At 42.9% G+C, this 27,826-nt stretch overlaps 1 protein-coding gene across 1 annotated transcript; it reads right to left on the reverse strand.

Moving 5' to 3' along the window:
* Positions 1-9,713: 9,713 nt before the first annotated feature.
* Positions 9,714-27,205, reverse strand: LOC107377017 (insulin receptor substrate 2-B). The gene is made up of 2 exons (XM_015946382.3): positions 22,893-27,205; positions 9,714-9,943 (listed from the first exon to the last, which is right to left on the reverse strand). The coding sequence occupies exons 1-2, from the start codon at positions 26,980-26,982 to the stop codon at positions 9,939-9,941; spliced, it is 4,095 nt and encodes a 1,364-aa protein (XP_015801868.3). The 5' UTR covers positions 26,983-27,205; the 3' UTR covers positions 9,714-9,938.
* Between the last annotated feature and the right edge of the window lie 621 nt (positions 27,206-27,826).

Below are 27,826 nucleotides of genomic sequence, written 5' to 3' on the forward strand. Positions count from 1 at the left end.
ATGAGTCTGGGGCCACAGCAATAAATGATCTGTCACCTTTGGTCTTTAGCCTGGTGCGCTGCACTACCAGCAGGCTTTGGTCACTGAACCTCAGGGACCTGCTGGGGGTGTAGGGACTGAAGGTTGGTTAATGCTTGACGCGTCTGCGAGGTCCGCACGGCTCCGCACGGCAAAATTGCGTCATTTTAACAACCACGCCCCTCCATCGCATCTTCGCACGGCCCAAAATTTCCGCAACGCACACCTAGGAAAATTTCTTACCACGCAGACGGACGGACACGGAAAAACATGGTGGACCGGCAAGAACTAGTATGGCAGAGGTTCGTAAATACAGACATTTGTATGATTCACCTCTCAAAGATCACCGTGATCAACATGTTGTTAATAATTCTTGGAGAGAAATAGCTCGCACTGTCGGAAAAGACGAGCACGCTGTTAAAAATGCTGAAATGCCATGTTGTAAACAGTAATTTCTACTTCTACTATGGTGTAGTGTTGGATGCATGCCGTAGAGCTTCATGCTGCCCCCTACAGTTTGGGAGAATATTGGCTCACCACAGAGACGAGCCACACGAACCATAAACGCTGCGAGTTGTGAAGCGCGTTCCATCCGCGAGCCGCATCACCGCGCGGAAAGTGAATGCGTTAAGCATAAACAAAGCTTGAGAAGATCACCAATGTGTGATGGTGAACAAGGTGACAAGATGAAAACATGACTTTGAAAAATGAACTCCCATTTTTTTCCTCTTACGATAGGCTAAGTAACCCAAAATACCATAGCTAAATTATGACTGTTTGACTTTACAAGTGGCACCCCATAGTTATCCAGCTACATAAATCTTAATAACATTGTTTTAAATAAAACATTTATATTTAGAAAAGATAATAATAATAATAAAATTACCCTTTTAAAGTTAGTTGAAATCCAAGAGATTTCTGACAAATAATCTGTCGGTCTCGAAATAAACACCAGCCATAAACCCCCAGCGCTGCCCTTCCCGATACACAGAGCACGCTCCATGAGGGTCCACGTTTTACGCAAGGAGAAGCATTCTCTCCAAATGCACGAAAGGTGCATCACCACTGTGAGGCGCACTGCTGGTTGAGCCCAGGCAGGAGGAGAAAAGAAAAAACAAATAGTACTGGCACTTTTCAAGCAATGCCTCTTTCTCTTTATGAGGTTAGTACATTCCTCAGTCTGTTGCCTCCTGGTGGTAGGACTAAGTTATGCAGGACATGAGTGCCAATCATAGTTTGTTATTACTGTTATATAATATATGTACCACATAAAATGCTCTCAATGATAATTTGATTATTTCCTTATTCTATCTATCTATCTATCTATCTATCTATCTATCTATCTATCTATCTATCTATCTATACACACACACACACACACACACACACACATATATATATACACGTATTTATATATAGATATATCTATATCTATATATATATATGTATATACATACATATGCATAAATATACACATGTATATACACCTATGTATATGTATATATATACATACATACATATATACATATACATACATAAATACATACATATATATACATATGTATATATATATATATATATATATATATATACATATATATATATATATATATATATATATATATATATATATATATGTATATATATATACACACACATGTATATATACATATGTATATGTGTATATATATATACATACATATATAAATATACATATACGTATATATACATATACGTATATATATATATATATATATATATATATATGTATATATATATATATATATATATATATATATATATATATATATATACATATATGTATATATAGGCATATGTGTGTGTGTGTGTGTGTGTGTGTGTGTGTGTGTATCTAAAGTATTTATTGATAATTTCATGCATCAGGCTTTAAAGGGAATATTAAGCTATAAACAAAAATCCCTCAAGTTGCCAAAAGTCAGTTTGAAGGTGTTTAATGACAGCAGAAAATAAACATTTAGTCAAAAAGAAAAAGTTTGACGTATTTCAACATGTAGTGGCTGGATATTTTTTAGGGTAACAGACTACCTGATAGCACTGAGTACAGTACTTACTGTAATGCATTAAAGCTCCTTCTCCAGATGACCAGCTCTCATAACCAAACCGGACTTTGGTTTGTTTTGACAGTTGGACTTTAGGATGTCAGGCTGGTCACCTGAGTTAGATAAACAGTGCTTGTCTCTAGCTAAAGGCCCAACACCACCACTGGAAAGCAAATATATACTTTTAAAGTTTGAAATGGCAAAATGCAAACCAGTGTAATAAAAAGGCATGAATGATGATTTTTTTGTGTGTGTTTTTAAGGCTGAACTCTAACAATAAAAATTCATATTATTCCAGTAAGGATTTGAACTTTATTCTATTGCAAAAGTAAAAGAGGTCAGAATTAGTCAGAGCACCCAATCCATTACATAGGTCATCATTAGCTATTTAGAACAGACTTATTTAGACAGACTATAAAAGGTCAAGGGTCACCAAAAAGGTTCAGCTGAGGACACACTGGGCTACACAGTGGAGTGGCAGGCGTCGACGTTAAATCAAAGCAACACTGGCATTAGTATGGAAAAATAAAACAAACACACTCATGAGCTAATCCATGGATTTATGTCACACTTTTTAATGGATCGTTGTCAGAGTTCCTAATCTGTTGACCAAATGCAGCTTGTATAAAGTTTAATAGTTCCATAATTAAACCAGTTGTGTCACAATATGGTCCAAATGAAATGTCTTTAAAGGTTGTGATTTGTGTTTTTATTTTAAAGCTGCTTTCCGGAGTTTCCCCTTTTTAGAAATGATGTATGATTTTTCTGAAATCCGTAAAAGTGATTATCTGCTCATGTACTGTGATAAAATGTAAGCAATACCTCTTTTTCTTTTTGCTAACCACGCCCCCTGCACCACAGAACTCCGTTCTATAGGAAACTGAGCGCCGACCTTAACCAATGTTGTTAGACTACCACGTACGTGCTTCAAATTTAAGGAATAATTCGGCTGATGCAGAGTTGATGACCTTTTCACAGACAAGTAAGTCTCTAAAATATAAATATATGAGAACACAGCATGACATGAGAATAATACTCGTAAAACAACGAGTTGTAGCTCTGTTTGTTGGCTACAGAAGCACATTTATAAACATAAACGTGAAGTTGCTATCTTAAAAAAACAGAGGAATAGACTTTTTGTGTGATATGCTTGTCATCCACTTGATGGTGCCATCGGATAAGAGAAATACTCCAGAAAGAAGCTTTAATTGGGGTGAGACCATCGACATAAATATTGGACAATGGGTTTCCATAGACTCCAATAACACATTTTTGAAGATAAATGGGAGGTGGCCACCACCGCCATTTTGACCGTGTCACAGGTTCTGTCAAGCCCAGATAATTCCACAAAAGGGAAGAGAGGTGGCGCTGAGGGTGGGGCTGTAAGGCTGGGATCAACTGACGACACCCGGTCGAACTAGCTAAAAGCTAACCTGAAGCTAACCCAAAGCTAACGCGGAGGTGGGAGCTAAGCTAACGGAGGTAGCAACCTAGCTACAACCGGAGTTAACTGTGCACAACACCAGAGCTTCTGAGTCAGAGATACACTGGGCTGACCGCTGGGTAAAACTGGGTGGAACACAGAGGTCTCCCGAGAGCTTCACAAGCCGGCAGCCGCACAGCAGACAAGCGCTGCTGCGATCTGAGATGCGCAGAGCTGCCGCTGGAGAGAACCGAGTGGAAAGGTTTCCATCCCAGAGCTCCACAAGCCGGCAGCCCGAGCAGAGATGCGCCGAGCTGCGGGGAGGGGAGAACCACAAGCCGGCAGCCCGCCACAGCAGACAGAAGCCGTGATCAGACAGAGATGCGCCGAGCTGTGGAGAGAATCAGGTGAAAAACAGAGGTCTCCCGAGAGCTACACAAGCCGATAGTCGGAACCCAGCTCCACCAACATGTTATATTTCAACCCATTTTCTAAAGTGCAGCATTATGTTAAATGCACTGGGTTTTACCCTATTACATTTAAATTTCATGGTTAAACAGTACATGTTAAAATCTAAGCTCAGCTCGGCAGTGACCTAAAATACATAAATATAATTTTACTTACCGAAAAAAAAAATGAAGTGGAGACTTCTTGGACGCTCTATTAGTGCAATTAATGCCACATCAAGTCATTTTGTCCAACAATTGCACAAAAAATATCCAAAAAAGAATACACAAACACAGAGACTCAAAATCCCAGAGCAGTTTCCAAGCTAGACCGAGGCTCTACTGAGGCCTTTCCACGAAGCTAGCTCTGTGGTCACGTGGGTCTGATGCTCATTAATTATACAGAATTTTAGGCTTTTATTACACTTAAACAGTAGAGTGAGAAAAAAATTCACCCCCCTCAGAGTTGTCATGAGTGTAAACTAGATCATTTAAACCAAAAACATGTTTTGGTACCAGGCTGTAAACATGTTTATTTCTGCTGTGAAATTGGTATTTTTAACATGGGAGTCAATGAGGATTTGCTCGCTTCTGACACCAGCCCCCAGCGGATGAGGGTGGAACTGCAATTTTTGGTACTTCCGGGATTGCTTCAATTTTTGAGCCGCATTGTGGGGGCCTGGGTGAGACTCAAATAAGCCTTTTTAAATAGGCTGAACCCATTCAATGTATGTTTAATACCTAAATTTAAACCAAGCATGTCTTAATCCTTACAGGTAAAACACAAAAAATTAGAATAGGTGCAAAAGTTCTTTTATGTCAGTAATTCAATTTACAAGGTGAAAGAAATCTATGAGACAGGCTCATTCCATGCAAAACCTGATATTTCAACCTTTATTTGTTAAAATTGTAATGATTATGGCTTACAGCTGATGAAAACCCCACAATCAAAATCTCAGACCACTAGAATGTTGTGAAAAAGTTCCATATTTATAGGGTTTCTGAGCCTTTAGATGGTCTCTGTCGAAGATGCATGGATTACTGACAAAATTTGCACCATATTCTCATTATTATTTTCACCTTTAAACCTGCAGTTTACAAGCCTAATTCTGATAAAGAACCTTTTGTCTAATAAAACAAAATGTTATGTCTAAGTCTAACCTTTTAGCTAATTTATATGTCTAAACCCAACCAAGTAGTTTTTGTATCCAAACCTAAACAATTTACCTAATAATAAAAAATATATTGCAAATATTTTTGACTAAATTTAACCACATAGGTTTTTTTATGCCTGAAAAATATTTGTAGTTAATAAAAACTCAAGGTTAATACAACATTTCTATTTTAAGAAATTTATGCACAAGTTATTTAGATGTTATGAGGGTCAGGAGCCCGGTTTAGATTTTCTTTTTGCATTTTAAAAAATGTATTTAAAATATTCTTTTAAAATGAATTCATGTTTTCAAAGAGACAAGAATTTTAAATGAAAACCTGATCAGATGTTTGAATTAATCAAATATCAGGCGACGGTGGCACAGGAGTTAAGTGCTCGCCCCGCAATTGGAAGGTTGCAGGTTCGAACCCCGCTCAGTCTGTCGCTGTGTCCTTGGGCAAGACACTGGAGGTTTCTTCCTGTTAAAAGGGAGTTTTCCTCTCCACTGTCGTTGCATGCTTGCTTAGTATGAGGATTGCTGTATAGTGATGCAATTTGCTGGGTTCCTTATATAGGACACATTATTTCTGATTGGCTTAATGAACTGTGAATTGGAATGTTTATTATGTGAAGTGCCTTGAGACGACTCTTGTCATGATTTGGCGCTATATAAATAAACTTGAACTTCGACACTTAACCCACATTGCCTGCTGGTGGTGGTCGGAGGGACCGGTGGCGCCAGTGCTCGGCAGCCTCACCTCTGTCAGTGCGCCCCAGGGCAGCTGTGGCTACACTGTAGCTCATCCCCATCAGTGTGTGAATGTGTGTGTGAATGGGTGAATGACTGATTGTGTTGTAAAGCGCCTTGGGGGGTTCCAGGACTCTAGAAGGCGCTATATCAAATACAGGCCATTTACCATTTAATTTTGTATGTGTCAGATTTTCCCTTTATACAGAAAAACCTGACCACTGTGTGATATATTCAGAGGAAACACATTTACATTTTGATCACGGCAAAAACAAAAAGACGGCAACGAGTGTTTACATGAACACATTTTTATTGCAATAGCTCTATCGAAAGCAAAAAAAGTCTTGATAAATATAAACACTATGCTGATGCTCAAACTGCGTCCGAGTACCCCTCCTGCCCCCTTTTCTCTCCACGAGGAAACAAAAAGGAGAAAAGAAACAAAAGCAGAACAAAACGAGGAAGGGGCACCAGCCAAGGCGCCAATCAAAACATGAAAAAAGCAACAACTTTATCCTTATTTACACAAGGAGGATCTCCATTTGCAACAGTTTTGCTTCCATCTTTTAGCTAATTTTTCTTTTTCTTTTTTTATATAGGACGTACATTGTTGAAAAATGAATGCACATACGAAGGATACACACCTCCACAGTACCGTAAAACTCTCGTATTCCCGTAAAGCTAATAAACAACAGCATTCAAATTGGAAAAATGAAGAAAACAAGATTCACGTCCTTATCTCTCACCAAAATCCTGTAAGTTTCAAAAGTATCCAGCAGTTGGGGATAAAAAACAAACTTGTGCCTGATAGCAAGGCAATAATCTTGATCCTAATGTTTTTGCCACTGACTCTCTCCTGTACTACACAGCAGCAAACAAATTTACAAAAAATAAACACACACATTACACAAGTCATAACCCCCGTCTTTGTACAAATAACTGCAAATGTACCTTTAAAAATGAAGCGGCAAGGCTTCAGTTTCAGAGAAGCCTTAAATACAACAAAACAACCAATAAGATTGTTTTTCTGTAAACTAGAATACAAAATAACACAAATCCATTTGTAAAGGAAACAAAAGATTGCATAATAATGCAGATAAGTAATTTCTATTAAAGACAAAAATAATCATCAAGGACAAGTCTGAGGTCGCATTGTTGCCAAAATAAACATTTTTTTTTTGGAATCAATTCATAATTTTTAAACAAGGGGTAGTTGGACAGAAAAGGCAACCCAACATAAACAAACAGAGGAGAATCATTTCCAAAATCGTCCCACCGAAAAATCTACCACTACCATTTTTATTAATGCACTAAGAAAAAAATTAACTGGAACGCAAAACATGTCGCTGTAGCCTCGTACGTACACAGAAACATTTCACCGGGGAAAGTTGTTTCCCTCTGGCCACTGTGGCAGATATATTCTCATATTTAAATCTTTGTTCGTTCAGCAGGGGAAAAATACCTCAAATTGTTCATAATGTACATTTAAGACACATCACAGGCTTTAAATCTTCATAAACAGCATTTAGTGGGTCTCAATTCAAATTGTTACAACACGGGTCTGCTTCCGAGAATCCATCCCAACAACCGGAGACCGGGAAACACGCAAACTCGTTTGTCAACACTAGATTTAAATGTTTAAAAAAGGGGCTGAGATGGTGGGAAAGACAGAAGATCAGGAGCAAATCAGATTGAGATTTAGATTTGGAAATAATCTGGAATAACGTCCCACTATCACATAAATCTGATATGTGATTTTTTTATTGAGAAAGAAAATAAAAACAAAGTGTGGCAAAAGCTAAATAGACTTGAAGCATTAAAACCACCCAAGCATCAAAAATGCTCAACTTATCCCACACAAATTGAAGCTTCAGATGTGTCATTTTAACAGAGCGTTCAGTAGGATTTCCTGATTTTAAGTTGTGAATCAGCATTTTTCTTCTTTTTAGCGCAGTGCCAATACATAGCAGCTATTTTAAGCTAACGTGCACCGATATGACGATTAACCATTTGTTTCTGGAACTTCTGGATCACAGCTGAACTTCAGCCAGCACGTAACCGAACTCCGTCCGAGCTGCTTTTCAAAAACATTTAAAAATATGGTTATCAGGAGGCCGCTCAGCTCCACGTCCCTGCTGTGTCGCACCGTGATGCCAACGGCAACATGACAGGCCACCAACTAGTAAAATCAAATTAAATAAAAAATAACCTAATAAAAAAAAGTCTTAAACTTTAGATTTATGCAGAAAATAACAGATTTCCATCTGTTTATTTCTCTTGAAGGAAACGTTTGTTTGGGAGATTAGAAATAATAAAAACGTGATTGATGAGTGTTCACTCTTACAGCTCAAGTGTGTCCCCCTCCTGCTGCACCTGCAGCTCCAGTTACTGGAAACTCTTGACGTCACTCCGAGCCGCTGACAGACACCACACGTGATCCGAAGCAGCTGATAATTCCTGTACTTTGTGCTTTCACAGAGCCGCTGTGCGTGCAGGTTCTCTCTCTCTCTCTAAATTGAACCGTTTTCAGGACCGTATGAGGTAAAACTAAAAATGTTAAATAATCTTAAAACACGGAGGCAGCTGTGCGTTGTGCAAAAAACTTAGATAACCCCGTCAGCAGCAGAGCAGGGGAAAAACTTTTATCCATCAATCCCAGTTTGACTTTCCTTTTATTTATTTTTTTGTATGACTACCAATAAAAGATGTCTATTAAAACTTTGGAGTCCCTGTGTTAAAGAGACTAACAACACATTTCAAAAGGTAGTTTCTGTGCAAGTTGTAGTCACTATCTTACATGTTGTAGATAGCTTCCGGAACCCTCTGTGGTCAGGATTAATGAGCTAACAAACAGCTAGGCTGGGTGCAGCAAAGACCAATGCTGGGTTGTCACATTTTTAAAACTATTTCTACAGTCTCTTGCAGCATTATTTTACTCAACTTTTCCATGCTTATTTCAACATTGAAGTTTTGGTTTTTTTACAGTGTAAGTATCACCAGCACCAACCGATTGTAGCATGTAGGTACATCCCAGGGATTTCATAAAGTTACTGGAAAATGAATGTTTAAAGTTTTTGTTAAAGTAAATGTTAAAAATGGCGGCAAAGCACTCGGATTTTGACCTTGCTTGAACTAGCCGTTAGCTCATCAATCAGATTGTCTTAATTCTCTTTATTCATGCTCACTAATGTGGAGTTTCAAACCACTGACTGGTGTGTTTTCTTTCTTTCATTTATTTCTCCGCCCTGCTGCGTATTTGCTGAGTCGGCAAAGCAAACTTCGGTACCTGTACCTCTTTAACAAATTATTGTGCTGCAAATCCTATTAATACATGAATTATTTTGGGGCTTTATCAGTGTTGCAGCTATGTTACTCAGTCACGTTTGGATATTTATGCATCACTGCGCAACACGGTAACAGGAAAGGGTGTTGGCGCCATGTCGTACCATGGAAAACAAGCTTGTTACCAACATAAGTTAGATTAATTTGTACAATCTCAATTAGAATCAATACAAGAAATAAAAAATATATAAAAATATTTTCATGGTTAAATTTAACCGATGTCCATGGTGGGAAAAAATATAAATGTTAATATTTCAGGCTCAAAACAGCAAAAAATAAATTGTACCGTAATGCCTTTGCTTTCATTTCAGACTTCCCTTTAATACCAAATGGCCAAAAAACAAAAAGAAAAAGCTACCTTTGCTTGTGTTGCTGTCCCTCAGTCAAAGTTCACTGACCGCCGTCTACTGGGTACGTGTGTTGGACTAAACGGGTGGGGGAGGGGGGAGCAGCATCCATCGAGTGAAATGATTAACAGGATGACATATGCATATAAAACACAGGAAACATTTGCCCATGAAAAACATTAGAAATAAAAATAACACAAGTGTTTTCTGTAACGCTCTCTGCAACCAGAGGGGAGCAGCTTCTCAGAGTGGCTGAGGGTCAAAGGTCACTGGCACAGGAGGAGAGGGCCAGCGGTCACAGGCAGAGTCAAGTGCCCCGAGATGAGCTGACGATGATGATTATGATGAGGAGGAGGAGGCACACACTGAACCTCTGTTGCTCAATCTGCAAACAGGTGGAAAAAAGCAGAATGGAACAAATCAGTCTTCATCACAGATACAGATCAATTCCAACCTGAAGTAGGGTGAACCCACACTGACAGTCATTCCAGTTTAAACCACAAACACCAGTTTTGAAATCCCAGTGAGGTTGTGGGTTTTCCACAGCCACTGTGGTGTGACATTCACCCTTCCCTCTGAGAGAATTCCAGGGAAGCAGCAAGAAAAATACAAGTTTGATGAATAAGTGAGTAACCGGTGAACTTTGGATTCTGCTGGCTGCCACCTCGGTCTCTCTCACACACGCACACACACACGCGCACACACACACACAAAGTGTGCTTCCCGGACTGTGATCAAGGCCGAGCTCAGTGCCGCCGGATCGGCCTAGCGGCCCCAAACGACCCCGGCGATGGCCACCATCCAGCTGCGTTATTCCACTGAGAGCGGAGCTTTGTCTGACACAACAATGGGAGCGCCACGCCACACAATACAGATGCTTTGACAGGGGGCACTACAGGAATGCTGCTCCACAGTGTGTTTGCCACAGGGATGAAGGGATGGGTGAACAAGTGGAACGACAGAAAAGGACGGGAGTAGAGGGTGCAGAGAGGAGGAGCCGGGTCACACGGACCCAGGGTGGGCTAGTAACCACACACACACCACACCCTACAAATACATAGACACCACTGACATAAGTGACAGAAACATAAATGTGTTGATGGATGAACTGCCATCACTTAGTCTATAAGTTTCTTTCCTTCAGCCATTTCTCTCCTGAATCTGTAGATTCTTTTACCATCCTTTATTATACTTTTTTATACTTATTCAGTATGCTTATGGATATGAGTGTGTGTGTGTGTGTGTGTGTGTGTGTGTGTGTGTGTGTGTGTGTGTGTGTGTGTGTGTGTGTGTGTGTATATATATGTGTGTGTGTAAATGAACATGTGTGTAGGTATACATGTTCTTATGTGTTTTTTTATGTATGTATTTTTATTCTCATTCATTGTAGTTGTTGTATGTTATAGAGAGCGAACATCACCCGAAGCTAAATTCCTTGTAAATGTAATTTTACTTGGCCAATAAATCTGAATCTGAATCTGAAGTGGTTGTGATATCGCTCCAAGATGGGTGATTTCTAACTAACCTCTGGGGAAGTCAAAGAATCAGAACGGGTTAGACCAACTGCGTCCAAATTAAGAGGCTGCATCCTTCACAGGCTGCATTAGAGGGGGATTATTATGTCACAGCAATGTGACAGTCCAAATGCAAAGCCCCCTCCAGATGCGTACATCAAACGTGTCCTTTTTCCTCAGATTTGAAAGTCAGCAATATGGACAGACTGATATTTCAGTCAGCTGATATATGGGTCTGATATTTATCTTTTTTTTTTTTTTTTACATATTTCATGAGCTGATATACCTCTTTATTAGAGCTGATTTAACATCAGGCACATCCATGGGCAGCCTGGTGCTGCTGCAGATTTTTGTTTTATTTAAGTTCCTGAAAAACACCTGCTCTGAAACAATACTGTCAACTTCACATTCTTTTTAATGACTTGGTCATTTTGTTTGTTTAATTAATGTTGGGTAAATGTTTGATTTGAATACTGAGCAGTACTAAATTAAGGTTCAACAGTTGGTCAAAGTCAGAGTTCAAAACCTGATTCAGGTTCAGAAATGTTGTGCATGTACTGTTATCAGTGGCATTTTCCCATGTAAATAAGGTGCAAAACATCTAGATATTGGCTAGGGATGCACAACATATCGGCATCAATATATCGGTATCAATATATCGGTATCGGCCGATGTTAGTCATTTTGTAACATATCGCTGTTGGTCTGATGAATAAAACTGGGCTGATATTAACAACCAATATTTTTTCCCTTTGTTTATCTGAGAGTGTGTGTGTGTGCGCGGTGGTGGTGGTGGTGGTGTGTGTGTGTGTGTGTGTGTGGGGGGGGGGGGGGGAGAGACGTGCATTTGTTCATCCATGTGACACTGATTGTAATCATCTCATAAGCTTATGTGTGTGATGTGTGTACAAAGTCCTAAATTTAGCTTCAATAGTTTTTAGGGCTGGGGGTAAACGATTATTTTTAAAACGATTATTCTGACGATTATTTTATCGAATAGTCGACTATTCTAATGACTATTTAGAAAATTAATCTAATGATTATTTTTCTATTGCACAATTAACAAAAACCAGAAAATCTCAAATACATTCCTCAAAAAAATTGATAAATTCTTACTGTAAGAGAATAAACACTACAGGCCTTCCATGCTTTTATTGTGTTGCAGTTGGTTATGTTCTGGTGACGTGTAGAACTTGGGAGTGCAGGCTGCTGCCTGAGAGGTGGTAGAAGATGGAGTGTCTCCATGCTGCTTTGTTTTGGTCACTTATTTGCGTGAGGCGAGTGGTCTTACGGGTTAAACCAAACTCAGGTGATATTTTACACTAAACCGAAAACCCACAACACTCTAAATGTAATAAAAGGGAGATCTACACCACAAAAAAGATGAACTCTAAACCAAAACGTAACAGCTTATCCCAACGCAAGAAGCTGTTAGCGAAGATGCTAACAGTAGCTTTACCAACATTAAGTTCAAGTTACCAAGTTTAAATAAACCAAAAACACCCAGCAGCAAACAGACCAGCACGGAGGAGAGACTGCTACCACCAAAACAGCTCTCCTCATGTCTGAAAGAAGCTCCTTAATGAAGGGAGAAGCGCTCCCGGTGATTTTCTACATCTGCGATAGACACGAAGCAGCGCACATCTGACCCCGGAAGTTGTTGTCCGTTGCCGGGAGACGAAGGCGGGCAAAACAGGAAAATAATCTAGTAGTGGACGGACGTTGTTCCGGGTCTTCGGTATTTGGCGGAGATGTTAGTGAAGGCGGAGAAGAGGGCGAACTAGAGGAAAAACAGGCAGATTCCTCCTCTATTCACAAACTCCTGGGGATGCAACAAGTGGGCGCGGTGCGTCGACTTCCGGATCTGACGTCGACAAATTTTTAGAATCGAGCCGTCGACTTCGTCGAGGCTTCGCTACAGCCCTAATAGTTTTCATTCTATACAAAATCTGTTGATTTTAGCAGCATTAATGTCAGAATATCGGTTACGGCCATATCTTTTTGAGTTTAGCTCAAGTCAGTCTACACAGAAACAAAACCTGAAAACAGTAAAACCTTGTTAATGCATGCCCACTGAACACAACCTGTGCTCACTTCTTCCATCTGTCAGAGGCATTCAGCAGGTTGTTCAACACTTGCCTGTCATTAAACAACAACAAGCATTGCTCAAATTTGAAAAATAATTTCATGTATTCTAATTTTGACATTTTTGCAGGCGTGTTGGTGTTTAAGCTAGCCTAGCCTTTTCATCATGGATGACCTCTTTTTATGTTTGCGTGAAGAAGAGAGCCTTGCGTAACCAGGCAACATGTACGGAGGGCTGCGGTGGCCAAAATAACTCAAAACTCCCAACTTCCATGAAAGTCTGTGTTTTGTATGGGGGTCCATTTTATTTGTTAAATTCTACAACTATGCTATTACGCATTTTTTGAGAAAATCCAAGACCTCAAGAGTGGTTTGATGTTCAAGTTGGGTTTAAATTAAATCAAAGAGGAGTGTTATGGAGGATGTGTTCAAACATGGAGCCTAAGTCTCCTTCCTTTCCGGTCGGCTTATGGGTCCTCAGAAAAGAGGCAGAATGAATGAAAGTCACTGGCGCTATAAATGTTTTCGGATCCCGATTGTTATGTGCCATGGATTTCACATATGATGTCTGTGAATTTTAAAGACGTGTTTTGATGCCGAGAACGCGATTATTTTAACAGGCAGCAGAAGTTCTTTTAGGTTTCGTGTGAAGACGTGTAGGACTACAAATGTTTGTCTGTTGTCATAAATGCAACGTCTGACTTGTAGTTGTTTTAATTGCAAATTCTCACAAGCTAACAAGCCTCAAATTACGTGACGGGCATGGTTGAAACTCACATATTACTTCTCATTTAAATTGAAATACAACGTACGTGTGTAAGGCAAAGCAGATTAGAAACTAGTAAGTGACTCGATGCAACCTGCTGGGTTCCTCATATAGGAAACTTTTTACTGACTGGCTTAATGAACTGAACTGTATTGGTATGTGGAAAGAGCCTTCAGATGACTCTTGTTGTGATTTGGCGCTACATAAAAAAACTGAATTGAACTGCTTCTATGGCTCCATTCATTTTTTTCTTATTTCTGGAGACCCAGAAGTAGACGGGCATGACGTAGGCTCCCTGTAGGCAGAAAGGTGAATGCTGAAACATTAGATTAGAGATGTTACAGAAATCATCAGGTCATAGCTGAGTAAAAATCAGTAACTGGTATCGCTCATAAAACCAGAATCAAGGCATCTCTGCAAATGCTGCACAGTTTAGATATTCCTCATATTTTCCCAAAGATTAAAGAATATTTTTAAGGTTTGTGTGGGAAATAAAATTGAGAAAGACTAGACATCGACATAGGTCCAGTTGAAGACTTTGTCTTTGGTGTAAAGCTATGAGCTCAACTGTTTTCTGTTTTCATAACATTCTCAATCTTTGTATATTTACACTGAAAATAACAAGCCAAAGCTAAACGGTGCAGAATTATGGTCGCCACAGTTGACTTTTAATGTGTGTGTCTGAGTGTGAGGGAGCCAGAGAGAGGCTACAAGAAAGTCTTGAGGTCCCTGGGTTTCTCTGCAGTCCAGACCAGGACTTTGATCAAAGCAGCGCTTTCAGGACACAGGCCAGACTGACCTGAAATGACCTTGTTTAAACACACACACACACACACACACACACACACACACACACACACACACACACACACACTTACCACAGAATAACAGTTTTCGCCAAACACCTGCATTAGCCAAGAGCTTGTTGTGTTCCTGCAACACTCGCAGGTGGCTCGGCACAGACGTGCGTCTCCCCCTGCCCTCCCTGACCCGCTGTGCCGCTTTCCCCCTAAAGCCAATTCACCCAGCTGGGAAAACAGACAAAAGGCATCATGGGAGCGAGCCAGGAGCCAGTGAAACGCGTTGACCTGACATTGAGACTAGGGCTGAAATGATTCAAGCACCTCAAATAATTCGAGTACAAAAAATCCTCGAGTCAAATTCTCTGCCTCGAGGATTCGTTTAATTCATGTTTAATTAATTCATGGCTTTGCAATCGCCCGTGGTCATGCTTCACCCAGACCGAAATAAGTGACACACATACACACTGCACTGAATGCACACGCGAGTAGCGAATATAACTTAACTTTCTTTTAAGCCATGGCGGACAACGTGGACCCCGGTGGAGTGCAAAAAAGACAGAAAATGTCAAAGTTTTGGGACCACTTTTCACGTCGTAAGGCGGAAAACGTAGTCCAGTATAAATACTGTAAAATGGATTTAGCCTACCACAACACCACATCCTCCATGCTGCAGCATCTGACCAGGAAACATCCACATATAAATGTCACTTCTGCAAGCGGACTCGGAGCCTCTACAAGATAATGCATTTTAGCCTGTATTTCTTTATATTCTGCGGACACTGTGCCACTTTTTCATTTGTAGTACTCGGTAGTACTTGGTTTCAGCTCACACTGTCGTCTGGTAGCAACACGTCGGACATAAAATGTGCTAAAAAATAGCAGTTTTTACACAATATGTCGGACTTTTTATTGTGTTGTTATTGATATTTGTTGTCCCTACGGATTGCTGCAGGAGGACACGGGTATTTATGAGAGTGGTGGAGGAAAACGAAAGAAAGTAAATAAATGTTTTGTGATCAGTATAATTTGACAAAACCACGGCAAACATGCTTTCTCGAAAATCCTTGTTATTGTGTGAGAAAAAAAAGTGTAGAAATTAAAACGGATGTGTGTTAATAGGGAAACAGCTGGCGAGATGTTTGCGCATGCGCCGTGAGCGGTTCTGGTTCTGTTTGGGCCGCAGCCGCTCGCAGCGCTACTTCAACAGTTATCCTCCGAGTTTTTGTCTGGCTTGCCGGGCTATTAGAATCTCGCATGAGGGGAAAGTCGGCCCAGGTTGTATACTTATTTTTTGCACAGGCATTTGTTTACTGTGAAGTAAAGTTGAAGTGCTGAAGTTTTGAAAACTAATTTTGAATAAAACTTGAAGAATAACTGGCAATTGCATGCTCATTTTAAGAGATCTTTCATAATTATAACATGCTATTTGATATAATGGTTTAAAAACGCAAAAGAGTAATTTATTAGAGTACTCGATTAATCGATAAAAGATTCGATAGAGTACTCAATTACAAAAATATTCGATAGCTGCAGCCCTAATTGAGACGGAGTGACGGACCTTCGTGTGGGGAATGGGGGATAAAATACTATGAAAACTCATTAACTCCTTCTCTACATGTGAGAAAGTTGAATTGTTCAAAAACATAAAACTAATAAATGAATAAAAAGACTAAAATAACAAGTCTGAACTATATCAGTGGAGCTGCCATTAATGAGATTTTCTGTAAACACCAGTAGAAAATGTTCACTCATATACACTTGAACTGGTCTCTAGTAGGAATGAATGCCTTATAAGTTGTACTCGGGGGGGGGGGGGGGGGGGGGGGGGGGGGGGCTCTGGTGCGCCGTTTCAACACTAAGAATTCAGCTGGACGAGAAAATAGCTTCAGACGACAGGATTTAGAGTTTTATTTCTTAATATTTGGACATCTCACCTCTGGTTGGATGTCAGCAACATGACTACCACTGACTCAGTAACGTTGATGTTTTATCTCCACAAATAACACAAGCCTGGAGGAGTTCTGCTGTGTGGTGGAGTTGCTAATGCTAATGATTAGCTTCTACTAGCAAGACATTATCTGTTTCCTGGACGCTTAACTAACAACAGCCTTGCCCGTCCCGAGTCAAGATGGGTGAGTCCATGAATGTTAAGTGACAGCGTGACGTAGATCTGTCAGGATTTTCTAATCCTGGAGTTTCACCGTCTATTTTCTACCAGAAGGTAACGATAGGTGTAGTAGACCATTTTCATGTTCAGCCAACATTAAAAACTCAGAGTGTCTGATTATTATCAGAAATAATCAGTAAAAATGGTTTCTTAGTGAAAGACCTTTTAAACCTGGATTTTAACCAGAAATGCACAGATCACAGCTTTTATGAAGATTTTTGTAAACGTTTAACTTTCTTTTCAACACCTCAATAATACTGATTAGTGATTAATGTTATGCTATTTTACATCCTAATGACATGAAAAATATTTTGATAGGGTATTTGACTGAAAAGCAGCGGGGGGTTCAAAGGTTGGGGTTGCTATGTCGTCGCTTGGCTTAATTATGCAAACCCTAGCAACCGCCTGGCGCCGCCCCTGTTCTGCACATCTAACAGTGAAATTACAGTGTTTTCTAACCTTATGTGAGAATTAGCATTTTTGCATAGAAAGACAAATTCAGAGCAGAGGAGGAAAACATGATGAGAAATCTATTTTTCCTCTGGTTTCATTAGAACAAATACATGTCTAATAACTCACTCCAGTAATATTGCTGTTTACACCTGATTTTTGAGCTAACAGAAAGGCTTAATCTATGTTTATATTTTAATTCATATCTGACTGTTTAGGAATTAAATGAAACTAGAATGGCATATTTTGGTAAATTGGTGCAAATTGTGGCAAAAGGCTAAACTGGTCAGTACAGGAAGTTTCAGAGCTACAGATACTCCCCGACAGAGCGGCTGTCTAACATCAAGCCTACTGCTTAATAGCTCTAACATCTGTCTGCTAGCATATCATGCTATTTAAAAATCAGAAAGACTGCTGCATGTAACACACACACACACACACACACACACACACTCCATGGGTGGGGGGTCCTGTTACGAGCACGCACATGCCTCAGACCATCCCATAACTTTATGTCAGACTGGAAATAGACCAGTAAATATAGAAGAGCCTTACTGTGGAGGTGAGAATGAGAGGAAAAGGGCAGCCTTGTAACATCTTCAGGCACATCTTACCCCCACCCGCCCACTTCCTGTGTGACGGTTCTGTCTCACCCTTTCACCGCCCCATGGCCACCTTAAAACTTTAACCTTTCTCTGCTAGGGCTGGGCGATATGGCAAAAATAGAATATCATGATTTTTCCAATATTTTATCACGATTTCGATTTTATTACAATTTTTTATCCATGAATAGCATAACTTCAATTGCGTATGAAAGAAGAGAAACATTGAATAAATAAACATTTATTCATATTAGGGATAATCAGCACAGTGCTAACACACTTATATTTTAAACTCACACCAGAGATGATAAAAGCCCTGAGAGAAACAATTACAAAAATCAGTTTTTCTCATTTTTCAAGTAACTTAACATAAATTAAAATCGTAAACATATTTAAAGTGCAAACATGTCAATTGCAAACGTATTGTGCAAACATTAACTTGTTCAAAATACTATGTAGCTCCCAGTTGCTCATGTAGTGGATAGTTAAGCTCAAATACGGCTCTGATGTGCGGCTGGACCAGAGATCGCTTGTGGTAGCAAAAAACTGCGCATTCTGAATATTTTCTGCAACGCTCACTTTGCATTCAGCGTACATGCGTGGAATGGCGATGTTCGAAAAATACTTGCGGCTGGAAAACTCGTAGCGCGGATCCAATGTTTTTATCATTTTCTTAAATCCCGCTCCTACTGTTCGCACGGGACACAAATCTTTAACCAAGTGGTACGTCACTGCATCTGTCACGCTGTTCCATCGTCTGCTGTCTCTGTCGTAAGGAGTGAGTTTTGTGTGTTTCTGTTAGTGTTTGCTGCCTGGAAGAAGCACTAGCCGCTGTAGCCGCAGGCTTTTTAGCTTTAGCTGCCAGCTGGCTCTCATTGTATTGTTTGGGATGCCTTCTTCTCAAGTGATTAAACAAGTTTGTGGTGTTGCCATCACTTGCCTTGACGCTCTCCTTGTAAATGACGTTTCGCTGCTCTTTGCCATCTGGTGAAAAACCGAACCAGTTCCATATAATGGACGAGGCGTTCCTCTTCGGAACGAAAACCTCGTTGTCGCTCTCAGCCGCGGCCGAAGCCATGTTTGTTCACACACAGGTGAAAACAAGCGGGGCACTAATATATTACTATGACTCACTCTGATTGGTTAAGGGTCAAACAAAGGCGTGTCATTCGCCTGAGGTAAGTTCCATTTTCATTCAGAGGCAGAATTTCAACAGCAGAGCTGTGAATCGTGATAAAAAGGTCTCTCAAAAATGACAGACTGTCAGATGTGTAGATCGTAAAACGGTCTAAAATCATCATATCGCCCAGCCCTATTCTCTGCCTCACAAATAAAACCAAGAAGGAGGTCTGACTGTAAAATAAATAAATAAATAAATAAATTTTAAAAAAGAGCATTACAGTACTTGGATACACCCGCCCTACTTAGTCTGCTGCTCGATTAGAGGAAAAAGTTTACACATAATTATTTATGATCAACTTTAGAATCAAGATGATCGCGTTTTTAATAGAGGCTGACCGATATATCGGGTCGATATATTCAATTTTTTCTATATCGGCCATCAGCCAAAATTATTTTTAAAAGCCGATGAAAACAAAAATAAAAATCAGGCGCCTTTTTCATAGTTTACACCTAAGGGAATATTCTACCGCTAAGTAAAGTTTTGTCTGTTAGATTTCCCAGAGTTAAATAAGTGAGATGAAGGATTTTTTAGCTAACAAGCTCAGTCAAGCTTAGCATAAAACAATGTGAGTAAAAGGAAGGTTCTAGCATAGAATGACTGAGCTTGTTAGCTACAAAGTCCTTTTTCTCACTTATCTAACTCTGGGAAATCTAACAGACAAAACTTTACTTAGGGGTGGAATATTCCCTTTAAGTTTGGTGTTTAATGTTTGCACTATTTTTTATGTGTAGTTTAGATTTAATTTTTTACTACAATGTGGTAGTGTGCTTTACTTTGTGTTTTTTTATTCTTGAAGCATTTCAACCTCAACCAGCCACTATTTTGCACCATTTTTTTGGGTATGGTTTGTTTGTCTTTATTTTAAACACTTAAAAAAACTTGAATTTGTTTCATTTTCTATTATATTTTCTATAATTCTGTAACAGTTTGAAGATTGTATGTTTTCCGTTAATATTTATTAAACTTCAAATATGAAACTAAGAGATGTATTGACTTATTTAATTAATATTTCACACAGTGAGTGTTCAGTTGTCTTTCACAATCAATGTGCTGCTAAAACGTATTTATGAGCCTTAATAATCGGCTTTAGATATCGATCATCAGCAACAAAAATCTTTAAAAATCTGTATCGACCTTTAAAAACCCATATCGATCGGCCTGTAGTTTTTAAACACGCTGCCTTTACTACTCTAACTTGGGATAAAAACACACCAGGAACCCGGCAATGCAGCTCTTCAAAATAAGAGACTGGAGCACTAAATTTTTTATGATGTCTTAACTTTATCAGTTTTTCATATTTATAGGGTGTGGTTATAAATAAATACATATGATCAGAAATGGATCAATTATTCATCAATTGTGGTTAGTCTTGTTTTTTTTTATTTACTGCCATTTTCTTTTTCTATAAAGACAACAGTTTTCACGGTTTAGATTTTAAGGAGACTAAAATCACCAAATGCATCCAAATGTGGATGGTTTAGGGATGTACACTACTGGTATGGCACTAGAATCAATACGAAAACATCCAACAACTGCTATTTATAAACCAGGAACATTTTGGAACATTGATCTGTTTAAAACACGCAGACTGATCCATCCCAGGACCAAAAACACATTTATGACCGTGCAGATGTTCCACCTGTCATGACCATCCACATATAAAAATATTCATGACACTAGTGTGTTTTGCCTCTATTCTGCCATCATTACTTGCTTTTTAAAATCACACACACACACACACACACACACACACACACACACACACACACACACACACACACACACACACACACACACACACACAATCTTAGCCCCCCCAGACTAAACACATTGGATGATTTGCATAGCGCTGGATGTATTATATGTACATTATGATGCAGCTGATTGAAATAATTCAAGACGACTCCACGTGGTCATACGTCACACACCAGCTGATCTTACCATGTTGGATAAAAATGACCAACTTAGTGTTAAACAAACCACAGGATTTGTGTTCCTTTTGCCACATTTAGACAAAAACTTCTTGCCATCTGTTTGAAAGCAGCCTCCACCTCCCCGTGACCTCTGGGTTAAGAACCCAGGTGTGCCTCTATGAGTTTGGCTCTGCAGCTGAGCGGAAGTGCATTCCTGAATGATGATGATGCGTTTCCTCCCATCCCCGCTGTGTGCCTTAACATGCCGCCTCTGCCATTACAGTGCCACATCAAAAGACTGCCTGCCATGACTCAGTGCAGACACACACACACACACACACACACACACACACACACACACACACACACACATACACATACACACAGTTCTACCTACATGCAGGATACAGACTGTAAACACGCTGACACACACGGGACTTGAACGTGTGTATGCATAGAGAGGTATGGCTTGACACACGCTGCTTAATGAATCTTGTGCTGTTTACTGTAAACACAAGTACTGATGACCAAACATGCACATGAGCTGATCTGTTAGCATGTGCACACACACACATGCAGAGAACTCTGGACTGGCTGCAATCAGAAGCAGCAGCCTGTGGGAGCGTCCTGATCTTCAGGTGAGTCCTGAAACCTTAAAACAACAGGTTGATCCACAGAAACAGGAGCGAGCTCATCTCAGCAACGCTGGAGGCCAGCCACTAGGAGCAGAGGAGTACAAAAGTCACAAACAGGCCTGTGATTTACTGATGACACACACGCGACTCATTTCCTGTGACAACTCAGCCCACATTAGCTTAAACCCAATCACGTGAGCTCTACTGTCCACCTGTAGATAACTATACAGCCACTGAGGCCATCACTTCTTCATCCTGAAGTCACTTTGGCTGTTTGGAGTCGTGATGGGGTTATTTTCCACATCGCCCCGCCCTACTGTCACCACAAATATGGTCATTACTTCTAACTGACACAGAAGCACATAAGATGCAGCTCAAAACACCACTGCATTGAACTACGCAGCCTCTCCCTAAGTCAAGAAGAGAGGGAGCCACTTCCAGCTGGACCACCTGTTACCAGTGATGTGGCAGCAGGTTTTAGCATTTAGACAAAGTTGACAGAGTTAAGTAGTCAGCAGACCCAGATGGAAATTTAAATAAATACTGATTCAACTTTTTATCTGCGACTACAATCAACACGCCATCTCTTGAAGCCACTGAAACTTAATTTGTTCACTGAACAGATTAAATGTTTCAGGCACTTCATACCAAAGTGATCTCCATGCCCTGGATAGAAATAACCCGTTTTCAGAACAGAATAGAAAATGTCTCAAGTGACAGGCTTAGGGCAGACAAAAGGGTTCGGACGCACAAACACCCACATTAGTCCTCTCCGTGTACATGCTGACACGAACAAAACAGAAGCCTGAGCACAGACGGGCGCGGAGCGACGCCGCCGCCAGCAAGGGCCCTTTTTAGGGAGGTTATTGAGTCTGCAGCTGACCTGACATAAACCTCTGTTCACTCAGAAAGCAAACGGTCTACCAGGCTCGCTGGCGCGCGACACAAAAAGACCTCAAGATGAACCACGTGTTCATGCCACTTCCTGCAACAGCGCTGTTTCTGACTGTACTGCTGCTCCCTGGACAGAGGCCTTCAAAGGCAACAGCTGGCTGCTTCCAGGGGCTCGTCAGGATAACAGAGACGTGATTTGAAGGAGGAAACACAGGAAGTTGATCTGGTGCGGCTAATAATAGGACTCAGGAGTTATTTTTGGACTTGGTTAACACATTTTTACTCACAAATCACACACTCAGAAAAAAAGTGCTTTAACTTACCATTAGGTGTTGCGGTGACGCCATCTGATTTGGTAAAGTCTATACTGGCGTAGGCTCCGTTCTCCGGTAGGGGCGCCATCCCCGACATCACAGCTTCCACATTACTCCCATCCTCTCTCAGCTCCAAGGCAATGTAGTTGAGGCCGTTTTGGTAGCCAGCGGACATGTTCCTGCACATTCTGCTGGCTCCGGCCCCTGAGGTGGGGGATGCTGCTGATGTCCTGGAGTCCGTCTCCGTAGATCCTAGTTGGGCGTGGCAAGTGGACGAATCCCCTACACCCTCCACAGACATCCACACGCTGTCAAAAGAAGCCGAGCTAGCCCATCTGGACGCCTGTCCCTCTGTTTGACATGATCCGTTGGGGGCGGTGGGGTTCGCCAGCGAGGGGTGGGTGGCAGAAGAAGACGGGCCAAGTCCTCCTGCAGAGGGGGTTGAATTGGAGGAGGAGCTGGAGAACGTCTCAGAGCTGTGCCTCCTCCTGCCTTGGGGATCTGCTCGCACCACCTTTGGCTCCAGCTGGTGCGGCGTTGCCCTGCCTGGGCTCGATGGAGGCAGAGGAGGAGAAACTGATGAGGAGGAGGTGGAGGGAGGATAATCGTAGCGCCCCTCTATTAAACAGAGATTCTGTAGCATGGCTGTAGGGCTGGTTTGAGTCCTCTCACCTCTGTTGAGGTTAAAGGTCATGTCTGCATAATCATCTCCTGCTGACCTCCAGTGACCCCCCGGTTGAACTCCAGGGGAGGCCTGCACCCCGGGATTGTTGGCCAGTGGTCGGATGTAGCTGGGTGGGTTCCAAGGAGCCACGAGGCTGGGCCTGGGTGACTGGTTCTTATCCAGACACCCAGCAGAGTCCTGCGGGGCTGCCCCCACCTCCACACTCATGTAGTCCTGGAAATGGGAAGGAGAAGAGCGGAGGTCACCGGATCCTAGAGGGGGAGCCTTGTCCTGGGCTGAGAACGGATAATCAGGGGGCTGCTGTTGGTGAGGGAAGTGATCACCAAACTCAATGTTGATATACTCCCCAGGACTGGAAGGGCCCTCGCGGGCGCCGTCTGTCGCTGGGACTGAGGTTGAGGTGCCTGCAGATGCTGTGGAGGGTTCGCCAACCCGTACAGGACCGTGGAAGCTCCTCCGGCCTAAAGGAAGGCGGGTCGGCCTTACGATCCGCCTGTCACTCATTACTGCAGTTGTGTGATGGGCTCCATAGGGGGGTGGAGGGTGGGAGGGGGTGCTACCGCCACCCCTCTTCTGTGGAATCGACATTGATGCGGTTGCAACAGATGAATATACTGGTTTGGCTGGGGAACTCATAGGTACGTATTCTCCATCCTCTTTCTCAGCCTGTTCTCTGGTGGGGGCTTTATAGGAGCGGGGGAGGGAAAAATACGGGCTGTAAGACTTGACAGTTCCCTCGGGCGTTCCAGGCGTGTAATACCCACCACAGTCTTCATTTATGAGCCTGCGTCCACCACTGCTGCTGTAGGACATGTCCATATATTCTCCATTCTCAGGTCTCTCAGCTATGATGTCGCTCCTATTCACAGGAGCAGCGTTACTGTGGGGGCTCGGAGACACCTGCACCGGGGAAGGAGAAGCGCTGCTCCCCCCTGGGAGCATCATCATGTAGCCATGAGAGTCTGTGGAAGATTGCGTCTGGAGTTGTGGATGCTGATGGGCTGAGTGTGGACCTAAAGCTGGACTGTTATACTGGGGAGAGTGGGACACATTGGGATGGGACGCGGGCTGCATAGGCATGTAGTCAGGAGGGGTGTCCCGCGGCGACGCAGCCACGCCACACATCATGGGCATGTAGCCGCCATCTTCCTTGGCAGACGAGCAGGAGAGAAGCGGGCGCTCAGCACCGGCTTCAGCCCGGGAGAGCGTGGAGGGACGGCTTTGCTGGCTGTGCTCCGAGCAGGAGCTGTAGTCAGAGCGGAGCGAGGAGGAGGAGGAAGACGGCCCACCGCGAAGCAGCCCGCTGCCAAATGGTAACACCACATCTGACCCTTCCTCCAGCGAGAAGTTTGTTTGGGTCATTTTCTGATAAACTGCAACTCCAGAACCTCCAGTGGCGCCAGCAGCAGCTCTGGAGAATGAGTGAGTCCTCCTCCTCCTCAGTGAAGAGGAGGCAAACCGGTCATCCTCTGCTATCGATGTGCTCTCGTCGCGCGGCGTGTCGGCTCCACTGTTGTTTCCTGATCCGACACTGGTGCCGAATACTTCCCGGTTCCAGCCCATGGCCATGTAATCATTTAAACAGTTTTCCTCTCTGATGGGCGGGGTGTTGCCCAGAGAGTCGGGTGTGTTGCTCCTCACTCTGAAGTACCTGAAGTCTCCAGGGCTGGAGCCGTACTCGTCAGAGGAGTTGAAGCCTCCATCTGATGGGGAGCCGCAGATTGATGCACTAGAGGGGCGGGTGAGAGTGTCTGAGACAGAGCCGTGGCCGCTGCTGGAGGAAACGCTGACTGGGCTGGTGGTGGAAGGAAAGTGGGAGACAGGAAGTGATGCGGAGCGGGCGTGACAGGTGGACGAGGAGCCTGAGATTGCTCTGATGTAGCGGCCGCTTCCAGCACTTGTTCCGGGGTTCCCTGCGGCTACGCCACTCCAATTGCTTCCGCCGACCCCGTCCTGACGACCATGGGGAGCACGAGCCGAGTTAAGGTGGACCAGACTTCCTGTGGCTGAGCGGAAGGGCCGGTTCATCGTGCCCTCGCCTTCACTGGATGTGCGAAAGCGATAGCCACTCGCCCCGGAGCTTTTACTCGAAGGCGGTGTGCCAACCACAGACTCCGTCCTCGACCTCCGCTGCAGACCCGTCTGACTCGGCGGCAGGTTGCCCAGGTGGCGGCGCGTTGTGATAAAAGACATGGGATTAGAGCCCGACGATTGGCTTTTGCTCCTCGGCCGGAACTCGGCAAAAGCTTTCAGGGCTTTCATCGTCTCCAGGATGGTCTCGTGCATGTTTTGGGCCACTACTGAATCGTCCACCTGCATCCATATCTCCCCAGGTCCGATGGAGGAGGAGCGGCCAACCTCGATGAAAAAGAAGCTTTCAGAGTGTCCGCAACGTCTGATGTTCATCAGCTGGAGATTAACACAGGGGGTTTCAGAGTTCAGCTTCACCAGGTGGATGGTTTTGGTGGAGAGGCAGAGCCGGTAAACACCTGTGAGGTTTTTGGTTTGACCCAGTCCTTTGGGTTTCACGTTGACCTGCCACACCTCCTTGAACACAGTACCTGGGCTGACTGTGCCGTACCCATCATCCAAGTCATCAGAGTCCAGGTGTCCCCGTTTGCCCTCGCTCATCAGCTCACTGATGGCCACATACCAGTCCTCCTGCTCCAGCTCGTTTTCAGCCACAATAGCAAAGTACTCGTCCTTAGTGTAAAGGGCAATGAGGTGTTTGTTTTTAGAGTCCGCCCTTTTATTTACCGTGAAGCACTGGTAGAGGTAAATAACCCTTTTCGGGGGAGAGGGAGCGACCGCTCCTCCGCTGGCGGCGGTGGCAGCAGCAGCGGTGCGGAGGCTGTTTCTGAACTTCTTCTCGCTGTCATAGTACTCCAAGCGGCTCGGTCCCAGGTGGCTGGCAGCCCGAAGCACAAAAAACCTCTTGTGTCCATGTTTTTGCTTTCTCAAGTAGCCACATTTTCGAATGTCGTCAACCACGTCCGAAGAGACCGTCACAGCCGCGTATACATGGCCGCAGCTAACGGCGGAGGAGGATGAAGGAGCGGCGGGGTCCTCGGCGGTGTGTACCTGGCTCGCTGAGGAGGCTTTTCTGCCCGGGGACTCCGTGCTGCTCTCCCCGGAGAGGAACTGGTAGTGATGCTGTTGATCCTTTGGCGACTCGTGGCTGAGGTTGTGATGGTGGAAGAGGTTGTGTGGTGGCAAATGTTGGTGGAAACGAGTGCCGCCGCCTCCTCCTCCTGCTGCTGCTCCAGCGCCGCCGATATTAATTAACGGGGAAGGGGGTTCCCCGACTGAGCCGTCTCCATTCGCGACCGCAGGTTTCGTACCCGCGTCCCTCTGCTGCGCGACCAGCAGCAGCATCGCCGCCTTGCCTTCCTGGTAATTTGCGGAATTAGCCATCGGAGAACGCAATCAAAGGTCACTTTAGTAGCAGGCTAATCCGACAGGACGTAGACCCCATTCTTGTTTTTGGGAGACGAGCTCCCGGGTCCGGCTAGGCCAGCTAACGTTCACTCGCACTGCTCAGATTTGCGACCCACACACCGGCTTTGTTGCTCCGTCTCGGGAATAACCAGTCTATTCGCCTGTTAGCAGCGATGTAATGTATTCCAGTGCGGGCTTTTTTCAGGAAACAAAGCCTACCGTGAAGAACATGAACACCTCCAGCCGTGTTTAGGTAACCGAGAGGAACCAGTTAGCTCCGTTAGCAACCCGTTCCCTTCTACTCCTGTACTCATCTCTACGGGCCACAGCACAAACAACACATGACCCTCTGCGTGAGTGGGCTAAGGGGCGGAGAAAACTATCGAATTCTTAATCTGATTGGACCATCACTTTGACTGACATTGTTTGACAATAATTTACACCAATAGTTGTGAAAATTTGCTGCTGTGCGTCATTGGCTGTAGCCAATCGTTTTCCACAAATAGGCGGTGACTTGGTGGGTTTATCTGGAGCCTGTTGTTAGGCAATCCAGCAACTGTATGAGTCCCGAAACTGATCTCAGACCTGTTCATCTAGAGTCTTCCCTTTCCCCTGTCAACGAGGGCACGCAGAAAACTGATCTCAGCACTTGAGTCTGTTATATTACAAAACAAGACTAAAACCATATGTTTATGTAACATTTGACTGTTATTACAGTCATTGTGATTTAATGCAGAGTTGACTGTAGGCTTGGAAACACTTATGGTACTTATCAAACTTTTATTAATATTAATGCAACTTAATTCCACCTAAAGCAAAC

This window comes from Nothobranchius furzeri, chromosome 2 (genome assembly GCF_043380555.1).
Source record: "Nothobranchius furzeri strain GRZ-AD chromosome 2, NfurGRZ-RIMD1, whole genome shotgun sequence".
NCBI lineage: Eukaryota > Metazoa > Chordata > Actinopteri > Cyprinodontiformes > Nothobranchiidae > Nothobranchius > Nothobranchius furzeri.